The sequence below is a fragment of the Delphinapterus leucas genome, chromosome 16, assembly GCF_059928025.1.
Source record: "Delphinapterus leucas isolate spDelLeu-1000000601 "Yukka" chromosome 16, BTC_Dleu_Yukka2, whole genome shotgun sequence".
Lineage (NCBI taxonomy): Eukaryota > Metazoa > Chordata > Mammalia > Artiodactyla > Monodontidae > Delphinapterus > Delphinapterus leucas.
In genome coordinates, this window is record NC_143144.1 from 29,186,797 (window position 1) to 29,205,972 (window position 19,176).

The 19,176-nt window shown below is 38.0% G+C and overlaps 1 protein-coding gene across 5 annotated transcripts in view; it reads left to right on the forward strand.

Moving 5' to 3' along the window:
• Positions 1-19,176, forward strand: part of KAT6B (lysine acetyltransferase 6B) — a 185,526-nt gene that overhangs the window by 124,341 nt on the left and 42,009 nt on the right. For 3 of the 5 annotated variants that reach the window (XM_089897235.1, XM_022590928.3, XM_089897234.1), the window contains exons 5-12: positions 849-964; positions 1,192-1,273; positions 3,715-3,847; positions 6,681-7,612; positions 8,604-8,725; positions 10,274-10,389; positions 12,485-12,626; positions 16,066-16,227. In XM_089897235.1, coding sequence (XP_089753361.1) covers positions 849-964; positions 1,192-1,273; positions 3,715-3,847; positions 6,681-7,612; positions 8,604-8,725; positions 10,274-10,389; positions 12,485-12,626; positions 16,066-16,227 — 1,805 coding nt within the window. The remainder of the gene's footprint in view (positions 1-848; positions 965-1,191; positions 1,274-3,714; positions 3,848-6,680; positions 7,613-8,603; positions 8,726-10,273; positions 10,390-12,484; positions 12,627-16,065; positions 16,228-19,176) is intronic. The other 2 variants (XM_089897236.1, XM_089897237.1) reach the window with 2 other exon arrangements.

Here is a 19,176-nt window from a genome sequence, read left to right on the forward strand (position 1 = left end):
CGCTTGCTAAGGGTATGTTTCTTGGCATATTCCATTTAGCCTGGATCTTGCAACTTCCAAATTCACTGTTTCTACTCCTACTTACAGATTTTAAGTTCAGCGTCCCAGGGGCAAGATGGCAATAGTTTCTTCTTTGTGTATCCCAGCAATGGGACATTCTTTGTATGCTATTGGATTTTTTTTTCTTTTTTCCATTTGTTTGTTGTATTATGTTAAGCAGCCGCAGATTTTTAGTTAGTTAACTGTTGTTTTAAGATTTCATTATACTCAGAGCAGGAATTGTTTGAACTTCGGCACTCTCCTCGCAGGCTGGCAAGCCAGAAAACTTCGGAGTAGATGGTGATCGATGAAGAGGGCGAGGTCAAGAGATTTAACAGAAGGCACAGGCATGAGAACATGATCTTGAGCATACGTTATCTTCAAGTTCTCCAAGACTTGTGATTAGAATTGGCGTAAATTTTCCAAATTTCTCTTAGGGAAAACATTTGTACAGTCACTCTTTCACATATGGGGGTGGGGCGGGGGAGACAGAAAGGAAAGTGTAATTTGGATTCTTTGATACATATATATTTTTTTGATATGTTTTTTTGTTTGTTTTCTGGCCTCACTATGCAGCTTGCGGGGGATCTTAGTTCCCCAACCAGGGATCGAACCCATGCCCCCTGCAATGGAAGCTCGGAGTTCTAACCATTAGACTGCCAGGGAATTCCCTCTTTGATCTGTTTGTACTTTCAAGTTCCTAAGGTTCTTTGGCTGGCATCATCACCATCTATTAAATATTAGGGAACGGGAGTTTAAAAAATTGAAGGCACCAGTCCCATAAAGCAATTTGCTTTTTATTCTTATAGGACACCCATCCTGTCTGAAATTTTGTCCTGAATTAACAACAAACGTAAAGGCCTTAAGGTGGCAGTGCATCGAATGCAAGACATGCAGTGCATGTAGAATCCAAGGCAAAAATGCAGTAAGTATGGCTCTCAGTAGTCTGTCTCCAGGTAAATTGTTAGTTTTCAGTGTTAAGGTTTTTCATTTTTATAGATTGTTGCTATTTTTAAATGTTTAAATACATTTCAACAGGGATCGTGGTGCTCCTTCCTTATATTTTGTTTTTGTTAATTGGATAACATAAGAATTTGTGGCCTTTTACAGTTGATTTCAGTCTCAGTTAGTCTCTAATATTTTATATTGCAGGATAATATGCTTTTCTGTGACTCCTGCGATAGAGGATTCCATATGGAGTGCTGTGATCCCCCACTTTCCAGAATGCCAAAAGGTGAACTTTTAAACCATATTTAAAAATGTGTTTTATTATGTACACATTAGCCTTGTCCTAATGTCTGACAGCTCAGAAGTATACAGGTTCCTTAAGCATTTTTTTCATCCCTCCTACCTTCTCTATACTTGTGGGTTTGGTACAGGTTGTGAGCAGAGAAGTGTAAAAGCATTGAGTTTGGGGGTAATGTATATGATAAATACTCTAATTCATCCACAGGACTAAAAAGACCATTCCTCTCCTGAAACCACTCCCCTATTAGAATAAGTTTAGCTTAGGTAGGTCAAAAGTTTAGAGTACTCTCCATGTTATTCAGTACAGTGTTCAGAGGTAAGAAATTACCTATTTTCAATGATGGTGATAATGATGACTCCAGAAAAGTCCTATGATAGGAGCCATCACCATTTTCTTGGCCATTAGTTGATAATTTTGAACATGAGGATCTGAAGTATCTTACATGGATATATCCATATAGAATATGGATTTTCTTTTCTGTTTATCAGGTAGTCAGCCAAGCTCAGCCTTCTTTTTCTCATATGATAATATATTAAACATTAAAAATAACTTTGCATTCTTATTACAAAATTTATACATTTTCATTGTGAAAGATGTAGAAAATATAGATTGACAAAAAGGAATAAGAACAATCAGTTAGAAATTCCTTCCCTGCCCCCACCCACCCCTTTAAAAAGAAATGGAACAGTCTGTACATGTTTATGGTTTTTCCCTCTTAACAATAGCTTCTCACATTCCCACATCATTAAATGTTCTAAAAATACTTTTTAATAAGTGTGTAGAACTCCATAGTACATAGAGCAGGGGTTACAAACCTGGTGACCGTGGGCCACAGAAATGTTTTGTTGGCTGTCTATCTATCATCTATCTATCTGTATCTCTCTATATATTTTTTAAAGACTTCTCTTAACTGCGTTACAGAAGAGCTGGTGCAATATTTTTTAAATTTTGCATTTGAATTGTCAGTGCCCCATTCTGCCTCAGTCTCACTGCAACCTGTTGCCTTACATTCCAGCTTGCTTCAGTCGCATATATTATACCTGGGTGGTTCCTGAACATAATTGATTTTGCAACCCCATGTAAAGAAAAGAATAACTTATTTAACCAATCCCCTATTGTGGATATTACAAATGTTTCCAATTTTTTCCATCCACAATTATTGCCTTAAGATAAATTCCTCCGGGAGGAATTGCTGGATCAAAGACTGTGTACATGAAAGGTTGTATCAGTTTTCAGACCAACCACCAGTGTATGAGAATACCTGTTTCCCTGTATAAATGACCAGCACTCACTATTACTATATTTCGTTGAATCTACGACACACTTTTTAAAAAAACATTTTAACATCTTTGAAATCAGATGCATCTTATAGTCAGTGGTATCTTAGATTCAATGTAATACAGTGTTATTATTTAAAATTTTTACCAATTAGGTAACAGAAAAAAGATGTCTGATGATTTTTTTCTTTAAATAATGAAATTGAACTTTTTTTGTGTTTGATTATTGGCTGTTTGTATATCATCTTGTAAAGTACCTGTTTTTATTCATTAATCATTTTTCATTGGGGTTTTCACTTTTTTCGTCCTGATTTGCAGAAGCTCTTTATATTTTTATGTAGTCAAATCCATGAATCTCTTTCTTTATGGCTTCAGTCTTACATGTCAGTCATGCTTAGATTATATTAATATCCACATAGTTTTCCTGGTGCTTGTAACATTTAATTTTGCCATATAATATTCATCTGCCTAGAATTTGTGTTTATAAAAGATAGGAAATAATTATTTTCCTTCCAGATAGACAGCTGTATGTTCTATCACCCTTTACTGAATCGTTTCATCCTTTCCCCACTGATTTGAAATACAGCCTTCATGATATGCTAAACTTTTCAGTTGTTCTGGCCTTTCAGTTCTTATCCATTGACCTGCTTCCATATGCCAGGTGCATAGTTTTAATTATTGTAGCTCCATAGTACTTAAACATTTTAAGTTTTAATTTTAAAAACTATATCTTATAATTTAGTTAGGAAATTTTCAAAGAGAGACAAAACAAATACTTTTTCCCCGGAAATTTAAAAAAAAAATTGACTTGAAAATGTCTCCCTCCAATCAAAAGATATATAATATGACAAGATTGGGTTTTCATGTGTGTTTACATGGTCTAGGGAAGCTTGGTGACATGTTGGGAAAAGCCTTATTGGAAGAGTTCTGAGATGGGTCCAGCCCTCTGCTCTCAGCACCTTGACCCTGGGGAAATTGACTTTTAATGACAACTTCCTGAGGAGAATGACAGAAGGGAGTGATCCATCTTTTAGGGTCAATTTCTGCATACAGGCATCCTTGGGCAGCTTATTACAGCTGCAGTTTATATTTAATCTCTCTCCTAAAATCAAACATTAAAATATTTTTCTCATATATATATTAATTCAGGGATGTGGATTTGCCAAGTCTGCAGACCAAAGAAAAAGGGAAGAAAACTACTTCATGAGAAAGCTGCACAAATAAAACGACGATATGCAAAACCCATTGGACGACCGAAAAATAAATTAAAGCAACGATTGTTGTAGGTTGAGATCTTATCAAAAGAAATCTTTAATGTTGTGCTTTAAGATATAGTTGACTGTAACCCCCTTAGATTCCATTATCTTTTTAGTATCATTTTTACAAACTCAAGGGATGAGGACTATTTCTCCTTTTGCATAAGCTGTGGAAATTTTTTTGAAAATAACATTTTAAATTACAGTTGGCATTTCGGGGTCTTCTGTTGGCAGTATCTGTGATGCTAAGTGACATTTTTCAAGCAGCAGGATAGAAGCAGAATGTAAGAATTGGAAACAGTTATTCTGTCTACTTTATTATTGGCTGAACATTAGAAGAGCTTACTTATATGAATATTTTTTCTGGGGGTTTTTAAAACAAGAGAGGGATTTGTTCACATCTCTAGTGACTCTCTTTTGTTACCCCAGATAACGTTTTAGAAAAATACTTCTCTTTTCTGGGCTAATTTAGTATTACAACTTTTTAAGATCCCTTTTCTGAAATAGGAGCTTCTAAGAAACCTGCAAATTACTGTCCTAATTTGCCTCCAGAGAGTTAGACAAGACCATTTGGTATGTGCACATGTGTGCAAACATACAGACAAAATAATATATTTGCAGTAGCCTGCAGTTCTACTATGATAGCCCCATTTCCTCTAGCCTGTTGCCACATAGATGCCTTTAAAGCCAAGTAGAACATTTAGCAGGAGTTACTTGGAGAAGTAGAGAAAAGATAAGAGGAGAAATGGATGTATTTTTTTTTTAACCTATATAGAGTATAGAACTGACTGACTATCAGCATTAGGTAAGATGTTTAGAAATGAAATCAGTAGACTTGCATATCTGAAGCAGCTCTATCAATAAGACCGTTGCCCTTCTCTTTAGGCTTAGTGAAAGGGTCACTGTGATGTAGAAATGAATACAGCTCTGCACACACAGTGAAGAAACACCAGGTGTCTAATTCACTTGCTTACTCTTCCCCCCCTAATTTTATCTGAAGCAATTCACTTTATTACCTGCTCTCAGAAAAACAGTATTCTCCCGCACCTTTATCTCCCAAAGGAGAAATAGAAAAATGCATGCTCCTTTCTAAAGTGTTCTATGAAACGTTATGAAAACCTTCTAACTGGTGGACATCTTAATATGGAATTTGTGTTAATTTCTAGAGGCGAACATGAAACCTATTGATGAATAAAATCTTTCATATTAGCATCTCTTGAAGTAGAAATTATATGTTTTTGCATTCGTCCAGTGTAAGCATTTTTCCCGAAATGGGACTGTATCCTCAGGGCCCAATTAAGAAAACCAAATTAGGATATAACTTTCTAAACAAAGGACACAGCTGAAAATTGCATCTGGCACCAATCCTAACTTTTTGTTTGTCCAAAATTGTCCTTTGAGCCTAGGAATTTTTAAGACAGTCTAGGGAGTTTTCCTTTTTACATGCTTTATAAGCGTATTATCCTTTCTGGGCAATTGATTCCAGATACAGTCCAAATGTAGCATTCTGATGTGAAACATTTTAGCCTGGTTGAGTAGTTTATTGGTAACTCTCACTGTGACACTAGAGATCTCTAGCTCTAACCTGATTTGGCTGACTCGGTGGCACTGGGTGAAGCTCCTGGCGGTTGAGCTGCTTTGGATGAGCCTAGTAGCTCACTCTGTTGATCTGCGCCAGCCTCCCCTTTAGCTGACTGCCAGAATTATTCATTAAATCTCTGTGTATAGGATGACCACTAAGCTATGCTCTTCTATTTGTAATTATTTAAGATATTTTTATAATTCAAGATCATATCATTTTCAGGCTTCCATTTCATCATTACTAGCCTTCAGCTCAGTTGATAATTTTTAAGCTCCATTCTTGGGCCCCAGCACTGCCATAATTCACATGCAAATGTTTCTGTTGAATAAAATTCTGCTGCAAAATGGGTAGCTTTCCAAGCCCTAGCCTGAGGTGAGGGCAGGCAGCTGCCATTCCTGTAAGCAGCTGTGCTAGGGGAGTGACCTCCGGTCTCCATTGACCACACAGCTGTATGGGCAGAACCAGCATCAAATGAACTGAAACAGCAGTCAGAACCAGTGTATACAGATTCTGATGCCAAGTGTCTGATAATGACTATGGTAAATGTGCTGCTTCTTCACCAGACTTTCCATGTCATGTCTGACCCGCTGTAGCTTTTCTTTAATCATTTCTTCAGTTTTTTGCTATTGTTGTCCTTTTTTCAGCAGTATTTTATGCTGTAATTAATTGTCTCCTCTACTTAGAGAGTATTATTGGTTATCTTATCATCCTAAGCATAAAGTGCTAAGTGGAAATCTTTTAATGTTTTCTTTAAAAAAAAAAAAAGATGTACTAATTTATAGATGTAACCAAATTCTATTTATATAAATTTTCCATTTGAGTTAAAATTACTTCTAACTAGAGATTAGATAAGCTTCTTCTTTTGCTTCTAGATAATACTTATGACTTATTTCCTTTAATACTTTAAAAAAGACATTTCAGGAAATCATAATTACTTGTGACGACACAAGGGGTCACATTTTTATTTAAAAGCACTGGGTGAGCTTTTAGTCTCTTCAAAAATTTTCTTATCCATATTACCCTTGGTTCCACATGATTCTTTCAGTACCTCTTGGATGGGCCCTGGGAGAGTCATGACATGCCAGTGTAGGGGCTACAACCTGTTTCAACAGAGAAACACCTAGGTGGAGGCACACACACACAAGCAGCGCTTAGGGTTGCAATTCAGTTTCTTAAGTTTAAGCACATTGAATGCATCTAGTTGCTATAAACTTGTGTTAGATACCTTTATAATTCTATTATTAAATGCTGATACTATTCTCTAAATTTTTGCCTAGGTCTGTAACCAGTGATGAAGGATCCATGAATGCATTCACAGGAAGGGGGTCACCTGGTAGGGGTCAAAAGACTAAAGTCTGTACCACACCTTCATCTGGTCATGCTGCATCTGGGAAGGACTCAAGCAGCAGATTGGCTGTTACAGACCCCACTCGGCCTGGTGCCACCACCAAAATCACCACCACCTCCACCTACATTTCTGCCTCTACACTTAAAGTTAACAAGAAAACCAAAGGGCTCATTGATGGCCTTACTAAGTTTTTTACACCATCACCTGATGGTCGCAGATCACGAGGTGAAATAATAGACTTTTCAAAGCACTATCGTCCAAGGAAAAAGGTCTCTCAGAAACAGTCATGCACTTCTCATGTGTTGGCTCCAGGTACCACACAAAAGCTAAAACCTCCACCTTCTTCACTCCCACCCGCAACCCCCATCTCTGGTCAGAGCCCCAGTTCACAAAAGTCCAGCACTTCTGTTTCTTCTACCTCTCCCCAGAGTTCTTCCAGCCAGTCCAGTGTGCCCTCCTTTAGCAGTCTCACTAATAACAGCCAGCTGAAGGCACTCTTTGATGGGCTCTCTCATATCTATACCACTCAGGGACAGTCTCGCCAAAAGGGACACCCAAGTTATGCACCACCTAAACGTATGCGTCGTAAAATCGAATTCCCTTCCACGGCAAAATCAAAAGCCCATTTCTTTGGAAAAAGAGATATTAGAAGTAGATTTATTTCTCACCCCTCCTCCTCTAGCTGGGGGATGGCTAGAGGACGTATTTTTAAAGCAATTGCTCACTTCAAGCGAACAACTTTCCTTAAAAAGCACAGGATGCTAGGCAGGTTAAAATATAAAGTGACCCCTCAGATGGGGACCCCCTCACCAGGGAAGGGGAGCTTGACAGACGGAAGGATTAAACCTGATCAGGATGATGGTAAGCAAAAGGTCAAAGCTCCAACCAAACCTGCGTCCCGTCCCTTTCTCCCCAACCCCCCCAAAAAAAGAATCAGTCAATTCCTATTTGTCACATAGGTCTTAGCTATTTCTCTTGTTCTCACTTCACTTTCATACAGAAGCAGTGAAACTTTGACCTTTTTCTAATGCTGACTAAACTTCCAAAATGTTGTTTTTCCAACTAATACTCTCCCACTTTTTATGACTTATTTCCATTTGTAGTGACACTAGGACCCCCCCAGATGCGTCCGTAGCATTGCTTATGGCTTTGTAGTCCCGCATGAGTAGCCACTGTTAACGCCTCTGCCATGTTCCTCCCCGTGCTACCTCTTCAGCCACAGCACTGCGTGGCCATGTGCTGTCCGTGCTTCCGGCAGCGGGGATATCAGCTCCTCGTCTCCCTCTGTCCATTGCTTTCTCATGACAAAGTTCATCCTGCTTCCTTCTCAACAAAGCCTGATCTGTGACTCTGTGAAGTGTGCTTTTGGATGTGAGTGTGTCTGTGTGTGTACTCACCTCAGGGAGAAAACTGATTTCATGAATTCATTTAACAAATTGGCCCGTTACATTTGCTACCCTTTATGAAACAAAAGCCAAAAATGTGTCATTTGGACAAAGTGGTAGATTTTATAATCTCAAACGTCATCATGGGAATTCTATACCTAGACATTGATATGCCTTCTAATCTTGGTTGAAAACTATGATTTTGCTTTGTATTGCTCGCTCTTTCCGTCATTTATTTGTTGAAGCTATAAAAAGATGACAACAGCGATGATTCAAATAACAATTTGGGTACAGCAGGGAAAAGGTACTGCTGGATCTGTGAGCAGTGCTTAGATGTAAAAGCTAATAAAGCTTAAAAAAAATCCATATTTGCCCACTTTGGTAATTTGGTGCCATTTTGGTAATTATATGGTGGTTATTCATGATGCAAGTCAGTGAATACACTTTCTGCTGGTTTTAAATGACAGATACAGAAATCAAAATAAGCATCAAACAAGAAAGTACAGATATAAATGTGATTGGAAACAAGGATACCGTTACTGAAGAGGATTTGGATGTTTTTAAGCAGGCCCAGGAACTGTCTTGGGAGGTAAGGCCAGGATACTGCATTCTAGTAATGAGGATAATACGTGACCTTTATATATGAGTACTATGAAATTAACTGCCTTGATTTTATAAAGAATCCCCCTCAAAATCTTTTGTGGTTCTTTAACTGTTACCATCATTTTTGTTGACTCTACATTCGAAAGTAATCACTTTATATAGTGTTGCCTCCACTCTTAAAAGTTGGTAATGGCTCAGCTGGTCTCACAGAATAGGCCAGAGTAGCAGTTATTGAGGCAGATTTTGAAAAATGCTTCTAGGGGTGAAGGAATAGATTTCTGATTATTTTTGGTCAAATTAAGAAAATAGTCCTTTTAAATCATTCACAAAAAGAAGAACATCACTTTTAAATTGACCGATGTTTTCTTCCAGCACAGGTGGCCAGCCATATGAAAAATGTCTCCTGATTTTAACTGTTGGGCATTGGCCAAGGCAATATTGTGTTGCATGATCAGTTGTAATCACTTTTATTTTCATCGTCCAGTAATTTCTTTAAATGATTCCCCTTAACATGTTAACTCTACATAGCTTATTGTCAGCAAAACATTGAAAGGAAAGGCTGTTGGACTTCTGAAAGACAAATTTATTATGGATTGTGAATTCTTCTGTCAGTAGACCACATTCTGTTTCCAGGGCACCATATTCATGGATAGATTCCCACCCCCACCTCACTTCCTTTTTGGGGGAGTAGGGGCTATCTATAGGCTCTTAAGCTTTATTTTTTGTAGCAGCCACTTGGGCTAAATACTTGTGCTTATTTCTACTTGTGGGGCCCTTGGATATTTCCATTCCTCATTCTGCATTCTTTGTAGTGTTTCCTTTGGCTAAGATAAAATGTTAAATCCCCCCCACCCCGCCCTGCCATCACTGAGATTTGAAGTCCTTAAATATGACCATTTGGGGGGACCGTATCTGGCGTTCGTATATAGACGTGATGAACAGCAGGCAATTACCTGAAAGTTACTGCTAAATCCAAGGCCCTTTCTTTCCAAACTGGCAACACTGGCGTTTTCATTCAAGAACATTTCTTGTCTGTGTCAGGCACTGGGCTAGACCCAGGGAATGCCACAGTGAATCAGGCCAGCAGAGTTCTTAACCTCCTGCATCGGAGTAAAAGGAGATGGGAATCAAACTGCAAACTTCGCAATTGATTATTTATCTACAGTCCGGTTAAATATTACTTGGTGGAGGAACAGGGGACTGTAACAGTGTGACAGTGTGTAACAGCCACATCATCTTATAATTTCCTCAGTTTTAATACATTGTAGCAGATCATTAAATTTAGTTCAATAGACATTTGTATGTATTAACAGGTATTCATTTCCTATCTTGGTAATACTGTTTCTTAGGGTATTTATATATGAATCTTATACAAAGTTGATTATTATTTCACAAGGGCCTATAATGTTTTTTTTCAACAACATGAAAATTCACAATTACGATTCTGGTCTTGATAGATTTTCATATCCACTGGTGAAAGAACCAAAATGTAAGTGAAGAAATCCTCATATTTTGTTTTCTTTCTGTCTGACAGAAAATAGAGTGTGAAAGTGGAGTAGAAGACTGTGGCCGGTACCCTTCTGTAATAGAATTTGGGAAATATGAAATCCAAACCTGGTACTCCTCGCCTTACCCACAGGAATATGCAAGGTAATGGAATAAGCCAGGCAGGTATACAACCTTAATGTCTCATATGGGAGGAAGGAACATTCTAAAGCTGGAATTAGGTGATTTTTAGGACATAAATTTTAATAGTCAATTCTTTTTTTTCTTTCGGCCGCAGTGGTTCTTTGTTTCTGCGTGTGGGCTTTATGTAGTGGCAGCAAGTGGGGGGCTACTTTTTGTTGTGGTACACGGGCTCCTCATTGCGGTGGTTTCTCTTGTTGCGGAGCACGGCCTCTAGGCGCGTGGACTTCAGTAGTTGCGGCACATAGGCTCAGTAGTTGTGGCTCTCGGGCTTAGTCACCCTGAGGCATGTGGGATCTTCCCGGACCAGGGATCGAACCCACGTCCCCTGCGTTGGCAGGCGGATTCTTAACCAATGTGCCACCAGGGCTGTCCTGATAGTCAAGTCTAAGTGCTTGCAAAACTATTACTTTTGCCAGTACCTTCTTATAGTATTCACTGTTGTATGTAAATGCCTTATACGCCTTAGTTACACAGGTGTTGTAAATTTTGCCTTTTAACTTTTAGATCGTTTTTTTCTCTCTGGTTAATTGGGGAAGTATTGTTTGTGTAAGAAACCAAATCAAGAAAAAAAATTAGCCGTTGTAAAACATTTGGTGGTTTCTTCTCAGTTGCCTTTTTCGTTTTCCTAATTAGGCCTGTTACTTTTATCTCTGATTTCTGGCATTTTATTGTCAAGTTTTTTTAGAGAAATTATAGCAAAAGAAGGAAAAATGGGAGAAAGTAGGTGGGCGTGGGTAGCCTTAAGAGACCCTTCCCCAAATCTTGACTTTTAGAGCCATTTGTGACTAACTTGTTAAAACTGAAGAGAAAATAATGGTACTAGAATTTTCTTTTGTCTTGAACTAAGATTAGCTGTGAAATTGTCTTGAACTAATTTATCTAAAAATGGGTATCTTGTGAACAGATTTCTTCCTTCAGGTATGTCAGGGCACAGTTTATTAGTATCTTCTCAAATATTTTAGCCTGCAAAGCTTCTGGTAATCACAAATTTGCTTTTCTTCTAGAATAGATATCGTCCTTTTCTCTTTCTCTTGGGTGTCTGCCCAATCATCAGAGAAAACGGGGAGGGTGTTCTAGAAGTTAAGTGACAAACTAAGAGTCAGGAGTCTTGGTTTCTCTTCCCAGCTCATATCACTTAGCTGTATGTTCCTTAAAAACTTTTGAAAAACACATATGAGCTTTTACTTGTATGGGTAATTGTAAATCATGTGTTCTAAGAGCTTTGAATAATTTTGCATATGAATCCAAGATTTGAAATTACTGTGATGAGTCTGTATCTAATTCTTCCCAAAACACTTCTCCCCATTTTTATACCCCAAAGACGTTGAAAGTGCTTTTAAACATTCTCTTGTAAATATTAGCAATATCCACTCAAGCATGATAGGGCACAAGTAAAAAATGGTATAATTTTTAAGGTGGAGAAAAAGCCAGCAGAGGAGAGAAAGCTGTTTGTCTAATGTTATTCAAAGAGTCGGTGGAATTGGTAGGAACAAATAAGGTCTTTTGACTTGACTATATTTACTCCTTTAGACCATGTACAACTGATGATAACTTTAAAGTTACCTCATCCGTAAGAAATGGAAACAACTAAATTCTGGGACTTCTCTGCCTTATAAGTACACAGATCATTTTAAAAATAATGAATTCACTTCTCTCTGAGTAAAAGATTGTTATAGTTACACCACTGATTACACGCACTGTTGAAATTATGACATTAAGTCTGAAATTTAAAAAATATGCATGGATGACCGGACGCCATTGTTTTTAGAGTCATAGTTCCAAGTCCGAAAACCTTTCTTTCTATAGGACATTTCTAAGGAAACAAATTATTTGTTCACAAAGTAAAGGCAGCAAATATTATTAGATTGAAAAATACTATGAGTTTTGTACACTCTACTACTGGCTTTCTTTTTCCTTTTTCTTTTGTTGAAACTACTTCTTTCAAATACTATTATACAGCCTTTTTATGGCTTAGAGAAAATAGAACAATATTTAATATTTTCCCCCAGGAGTATAGTCAATCTGATTATATTCTTTGATTTTAAAATTTCAACAGATTACCAAAGCTTTACCTGTGTGAATTCTGTCTTAAATATATGAAAAGTAAAAATATTTTGTTAAGACACTCAAGGAAATGTGGATGGTTTCATCCTCCAGCAAATGAAATTTACCGAAGGAAAGACCTTTCAGTATTTGAGGTAAGCATGTATAAATAAAAAACTCAGCATTTGAAACCTAGTGTTTCTAATTGTTGACTATGTACTGATTTGTTCGTAGAAGGTACAAAGTATATTCAGTTTTGGCACTGAAATTCAGACTGCTTTTTCAAATATCTCCATGTTTTGGAATGTTTTTCTAACCATATTAAGCAACCGTTGAGATTGATGATGAATTCCTACTCCATCACATTAACTTTTTTGTCTTCTCCCAAATCCCTGTCTGCACCAGATATATTCGCCAGTGAATTTATGGTCTCCTCAGCTCTTCGTAAATTCTACTTTCTTTGGCAGGAGAAATTAGCTTTGTTCAGCAGCTCCAGCCAATGTCTGGCAGGTGCTCACTCTTCCAGGGAATTGAGCAGCTGTACATATCTCCTCAATACACAACCACCTGTGTTTCCATCCATTTCTTGGCAGGGTAGATAATCCTTTTGGTGAGACCCCAGCAGATGTTGGGACTCCCCCGACCCCCATCTGGGTAGATGGCCACCCCTGGAGAGCTCTGCTCTTCACACGAACCCCTTGTGGCCATGTGTCTGTCATTGTGTGTTCTTGAAGACATTTTGTGTTTTCAGAAATGATTTAGTAGCAGAAGGTCTTTGCTGCTATATCATTTCATTGTTTCATCATGTTCTATTGTCAGTTTCAGGGATCCAGCTTAGCTGAGTCAGTTGTACCTTGAGGAGGCCATGCCTTTTTTCCTGTTATTGCCTAGTCACAGGCCTTCTTAATTCTCTCACTCTGGTTGAGCACTTCCATTGCCCTGACTTATTTTCTTCTCTGTTACCCATCTTGGTACATTGCTTTTATTCCTGGATGCTCAGAGCAAGCCTTCCTTGCACAGCAGATATGATATCTTCTTTCTCTGAAATACAATTTTACTTTAGGATTCTCTTTTTCTGAGTTGTTCAGATTGGAAATTTATTATTCTGCCCCACATTTCTCTTTAATTCTTGTCTGTAATGTCTTGCATTAAATTTAACGTAGGGGAGGGTCATACATAGGTTTCTCTCATGGACCAGGCTTCCTCTCTCAGACAGTCTTGGGCCCATTACTTTTTTCCCAAGACTCATCAGAGAACGCATGTAACTCCAACTGTATCTTATGATTTTTTTTTTTTTTTTTTTTTTTTGCGGTACGTGGGCCTCTCACTGTTGTGGCCTCTCCTGTTGTGGAGCACAGGCTCTGGACGCGCAGGCTTAGCGGCCATGGCTCATGGGCCCAACCGCTCCGCGGTATGTGGGATCTTCCCGGACCGGGGCACGAACCCGTGTCCCCTGCATCGGCAGGTGGACTCTCAACCACTGCGCCACCAGGAAAGCCCATCTTATGATTTTTTAAAGCTCCTCTTCCTGGTTATATCAGGCTCTTTCGGCAAGCTTGAAGGAAGAAGGGTATTGTTGCTAGGAAGATTTGGTAATATGTTCGTTTTTACTAAACAGGAGGCACAGGGTTTCTCAACCAGGGGACTGTTCACATTTCAGGCTGGATGATTCTTTGGTGTAGGGGGCATCCCGTGCATTGTGGGACGTTTAGCAGCATCCCTGGCCTCTGCCCACTAGATGCCAGTAGCACCGCACCTCCTCCAGTCAGAACAACGAAAAACATCTCCAGATATAGCCAATGTCCCTTGGGGGACAAAAGTCACCCCCAGTGAGGGCCACTGGGCTAACGAGAAAGCCGAATGCAAGTCGCTGTCATCTGTTGTTAGTATTGGGATGCTACTTGGCCAGCCCCAACAGGTTTAGACAACAGAGCTGCTCTCAGTTGAACCTTAATTAATGAATGTCACAAGTTCCACTTAACTTTTGGCACCTTTCTTAATGCCTTGGAAGCTTTCTTCTAACCAAAAGAAAATGAAAATCATTGTCTCATTGTTTCTCAAAGGGTGAAACACATTGTTGGCTTTAAGTAATTGTTAAATAAATGAGTATAACTCTGCCTGAGGGGGTGAAACTCTCATAAATCCAGAGAGAGTCTTCTCAGGGGTAAGAGAGACTCAGTCTTGTTAGCCTGATAAGAATGGTCTATTTCAGGGTAGGGGTTTGGGGACCATGCAGAGATGAAAGGGGAAAAATCAGAAGCAGATCTGTAAAATTTATGCATAAAAATTATTGAAGGAGTTGGATTGGATAAGTGCCAAGGTCCCTATTCTAGAATCTGAGTTAATACTAAGAGTACAGCATGTAGGAAATTTTCTCTTAGCAGTGTCCTAAGTAACTTATAAAATAAATGAATAATAATCACAGATTACTACTTTCCTATCTTTTATTTATCCCTCTTGAAAGCATGCCATTTTAGACCTTTCACAACTGACAAGAATTTTGCTTCAGCATTGTCATCTCTCTGTTTTTCTGGTTCAGGGATACATACATCTATCTCTGTCTTTTTGTAATATGCTACCATTTCCAAAAGGACCATCCTCCCAAATACATAAAAACTTCCTTTAATTAAAGAGAGAATTGTATCCTCTGTGCCCCTTGCCCATATTTGATTATGTTGCCATGTGTGGGACCTAGGTCTCATCCAAGGGAAATAGTTATACGAAGTCTAAAAATAATTTGCAGTATGAGAACCTGTATGGTCCACAGGAGACTTGAGAACGGTCAAGTTCATTGTTAAAGAGCTCTGGTTAGCCAACATCCATTTCCCCTAAGAAAAGTGCTAGGGAAATTTTGGAATCTGCTGTGCTTTCTGTTTTCAACAAGTAACTACATTTGATCAAAGAAATTGACATTTGTGCCTAGCCTTCTGTCTCTAACCGTCAGTATCACAGCTTGATTCTTTTATTTTGAAGAGAAGTAGACTGTAATCATGGTACTTATTGTAGGTTGAAATTCATCTCACTTTCTCTGTATTCCCAACACAGAAATTTTATCTTTTCCAATTATATTTAAAATGATGCTTGGAATAAAACCAAAATGGAAGCCTCTTTTGTTAATCCACACTTCTAAGGAATCAGGATAATAGAGTTTATTTATTTTATTTTTATGTGAAGCCCTTTTGAAAGCAACATAAAGTTTAACTTCCTCGAGCAGTATTTTGATCGTTTTACATTTCTTTAATTCCAATTTACTTGGTTCAAACAGAGAGGACCTGCCTAATCATTTTTTGCTCATAATAAATTGCAAATAAAAATTACTTCTTTGTTAGCAGTGTGGCCTTTCTTCAGGTAGTGTAAAGAGAAATTTAAGCTACCTAAAATGTACCCCAATTTAAGAGAAAAGGTGGAATTCTGATTTGCCAAATGACAGCTATTTTCTGGTAAACTTTATACTTGGTTAATGGAGTGTTTTAATCGCTCAGTTTGGGATTTGGAAATAAAATTATATACTTTCCAAAATACCGTATAAAAGAAACAATTTTATTTTGAGTGGTATTTTTATGTTAAATAATGTTGTCTGTTTCTCTTTGCTAGGTTGATGGGAATATGAGCAAAATTTATTGCCAAAACCTTTGCTTGTTAGCCAAGCTCTTCCTGGACCACAAAACGTTGTATTATGATGTCGAGCCATTCCTTTTTTATGTCCTTACAAAAAATGATGAAAAGGGCTGTCATCTGGTTGGATACTTCTCTAAGGTAAAACAAGAGCCAGTATGACCTTCATTTTCTTTTTCAAAATGTTTTTGGTAGAGCCCAATTCTTCAAACAGGGCTTTTTTATGACTCTAATTTGAATAAGTGACACATGTTTCTGAAAAGCTCAGATTCTTATTCAGAGCTCATTAAAAACAACAACAACAAAAAACAATAAGCGGCGTGCCTAGGAAGTGTGTAAAGGACCTCAGCACTGTTTGCTGTTTCGACTGTCAGCATTCACATAACGTTATAATTGCTGCCTTGCAGACCACCTAGCATCTTTCATCTTCTAAATGTTAAGCTTATTTCCCTTTTCCCCCTAAGTGGTGTCAACATGAAGCTTTCAATGTAACGTAGCATTTAAAAGATAATTCTCATTTCTCCTCATTGCATTTCCTCTGTGATCATCAGTATCTCAGTGAGTTAGAACATTGGCATTTGGACAGTTAAGCTAATATAATGGCTGGTTTTACTCTTTTGTCTCTTATTCTCTGTGCTATTGTTTTAAGATCTAAAGCAGCCCCACCTTTAGAAAGCCTAAGTTATCTCCAGCTGTTAACATAGGGGAGCCCTTGACATAGTGAGTGGATGTAGTTTGTCTTTTTCACTGGTTCAGAGCAATTCTCTCACATTCTTCTGTTCAAAGGCTTCTGAGAAACAATAACTCATATGTAATAAAGGAAATCTGAGTTTGGAGATATTTACCAGTAATGACCTTAACTTTTCTTAGGTACTTAGGAAATAGTTTAATATGCCAGGATGGTAATTATAAGACTTCCAGGCAGAAGGTAAAATGATCCAAACCCTGTATCTTATTTTTTTTATGATGTGTGTGTGCATGTTAGGTGATAAGTGAATTTCACTGACTCTACTGTTGCATAATGTAAATGGAATGCCTAATGCAAGTGTCATTTTCATGGAAGATCAAAAGGTAGAATATATATGAAGGCCCTTTGCATACGGAAGTTTTTCTAAATTTAAGAATCAATCCAGAGACCATAAACAAAAATAGGAATAAGTGACAGCACTCGTGGAAAACAGCCTCAACGTCTTAATCCACATATTTGGTAAAGCTCTAAAACGAAAAAGAAGAAAGTTAACTTTATAGGTATGGATTCGAAAGGTGATAGAGAATTAACACAAGGTGAAACAATAACTAGGAAATCTATATAACTTATTAAACATTTTACGTTCTGTATAGATGTGTAAACATCTTTTTCTCCAAAGAGTTGAAAAGAATAGTGGTTATAACTGTCCTTCCTGTGCAAAAATGGTGTTTCTTTAAATGTATCTGAGTTTAAAAACAGATGCTCAGCGGTGCCTGCTGCCCTTGTCCTGCCTTGTCTCAAGTTGGCCTCTGGGTCTCAGTTCTTGGTAACTCTTGGGGTTCAAATCTGCCTCTCTTCCTCCCAGGGAGCCCAACATTTTACTTAGAACAAGCTAAAGTTTTTACATTTTGTCACAGTTTCTTTTATAGTATGGCAGCAACTACTATCATTTCTTACTATACCCAGAATACTATTATATTCTTTGGCAGTGCAGTAAAACAAAAAATAATCTAAAAAAACAGCCATGTTAAAAGAGTAGACTCAAATTAAACCATATTCTAACATGTCAATTGGAGTGTGAAGGACTATGGCCCTTTGGGGTTATACTTAAACCAAATTCTAGATGTTATAGCCAGAGAATGGCCAAGATGACCTAGAAAAGTTCAGTGTAAACCATTACATGCATGTGACTTTCCAAGCACATAATAGATGACTCAAAACAGGAAGGAAAGGAGGAGGAGTTATTTTATCCATAGATTAGAGTTTAGCTGTAGTAATGTGTTAAAGGGCAGGGGGCAGGGGCTGGGGTGGGGGAAGGACAACTCTTGGGTGGGATTTCCAAAAATCGTATACAGGTAAGAATAGTTTGGGACAAAGAAAAGACCGGCATCAAGGATGAATCCTTAAACCCAGAGTACATCTCTTTTTAGATTTGTGACCCATTTGTCTGACTTTGCAAAGTAGACTAACTATTTGAATCTTTGCCGCAGATGTGCACAGCCAGTGATGGACAATCCAGTTTCTTAGGAAAATTGACACACATCATTTCTTTCTCCTCATTTCTTGGAGACTCCACAGACAGCTACAAATGTGCAAAAGTCAGGAGCACATCTTTTTCACAAAGGAATCTTTAATTCTGCCCTGTAGGGTTTTTTTCTACAACCATTTCCTGTGATCTTTCAAATAGGTTCATTAAAGATCTGGGTGTTCCTAAGTAATTCTTTGGTGTGGTTAGTACCATTTGTGGTCAATCTAATTTGTGGTTTATATTTGGCCAGAGCATTCACAACCTCAAAAGCCTTTTCCAGATCTCCCCTATGTAGGTTTTGGCGGCTTCTATGTACCCTGAAGAAAATATTGCTGCTCTGATGCCATATCCCATGAAAATTGCAAATTTTTCCTGAACTATAAGAACCATTTCCCACCATATTCTTTCCAGTCTTCCTCCTGGTTTCAGACTGTTGGTAATATTTTGGCCTCCACTTTGGTTTGGAGGCTTGGGGATTTCTTGTTGCTGTTGTCATTTTTGTCTTGTTGTCCTACTTTGAAATGCAGATTAATTATTTCTCCAGCTTTTTACTTTATTTACTCATAGGAGAAATGTATTTGTGTAAGTCTACCCACACATACAGTATTTTAGTTTCACTGGGGCCTTTTGCAAAATATTCCTAACTGACCCCGCTGGGTGACTCTCTGGATGTTTTTTTTTTTTTAATCCCCATCTCCCAGGTTGTTTGAGCACGGAAGACATTTCTTCCATACTGTCTGTGTTCTGTTTCATTTGACTCACATTTCCTTGGATTCTTTATTCGTATTTCATGGTACTGACATTCAAGAATAGAATGTAATTGAGAGGCATGCCTGGAGTGGGTAGTTTGTTGTTAGCTGATAGTTTGATTGAT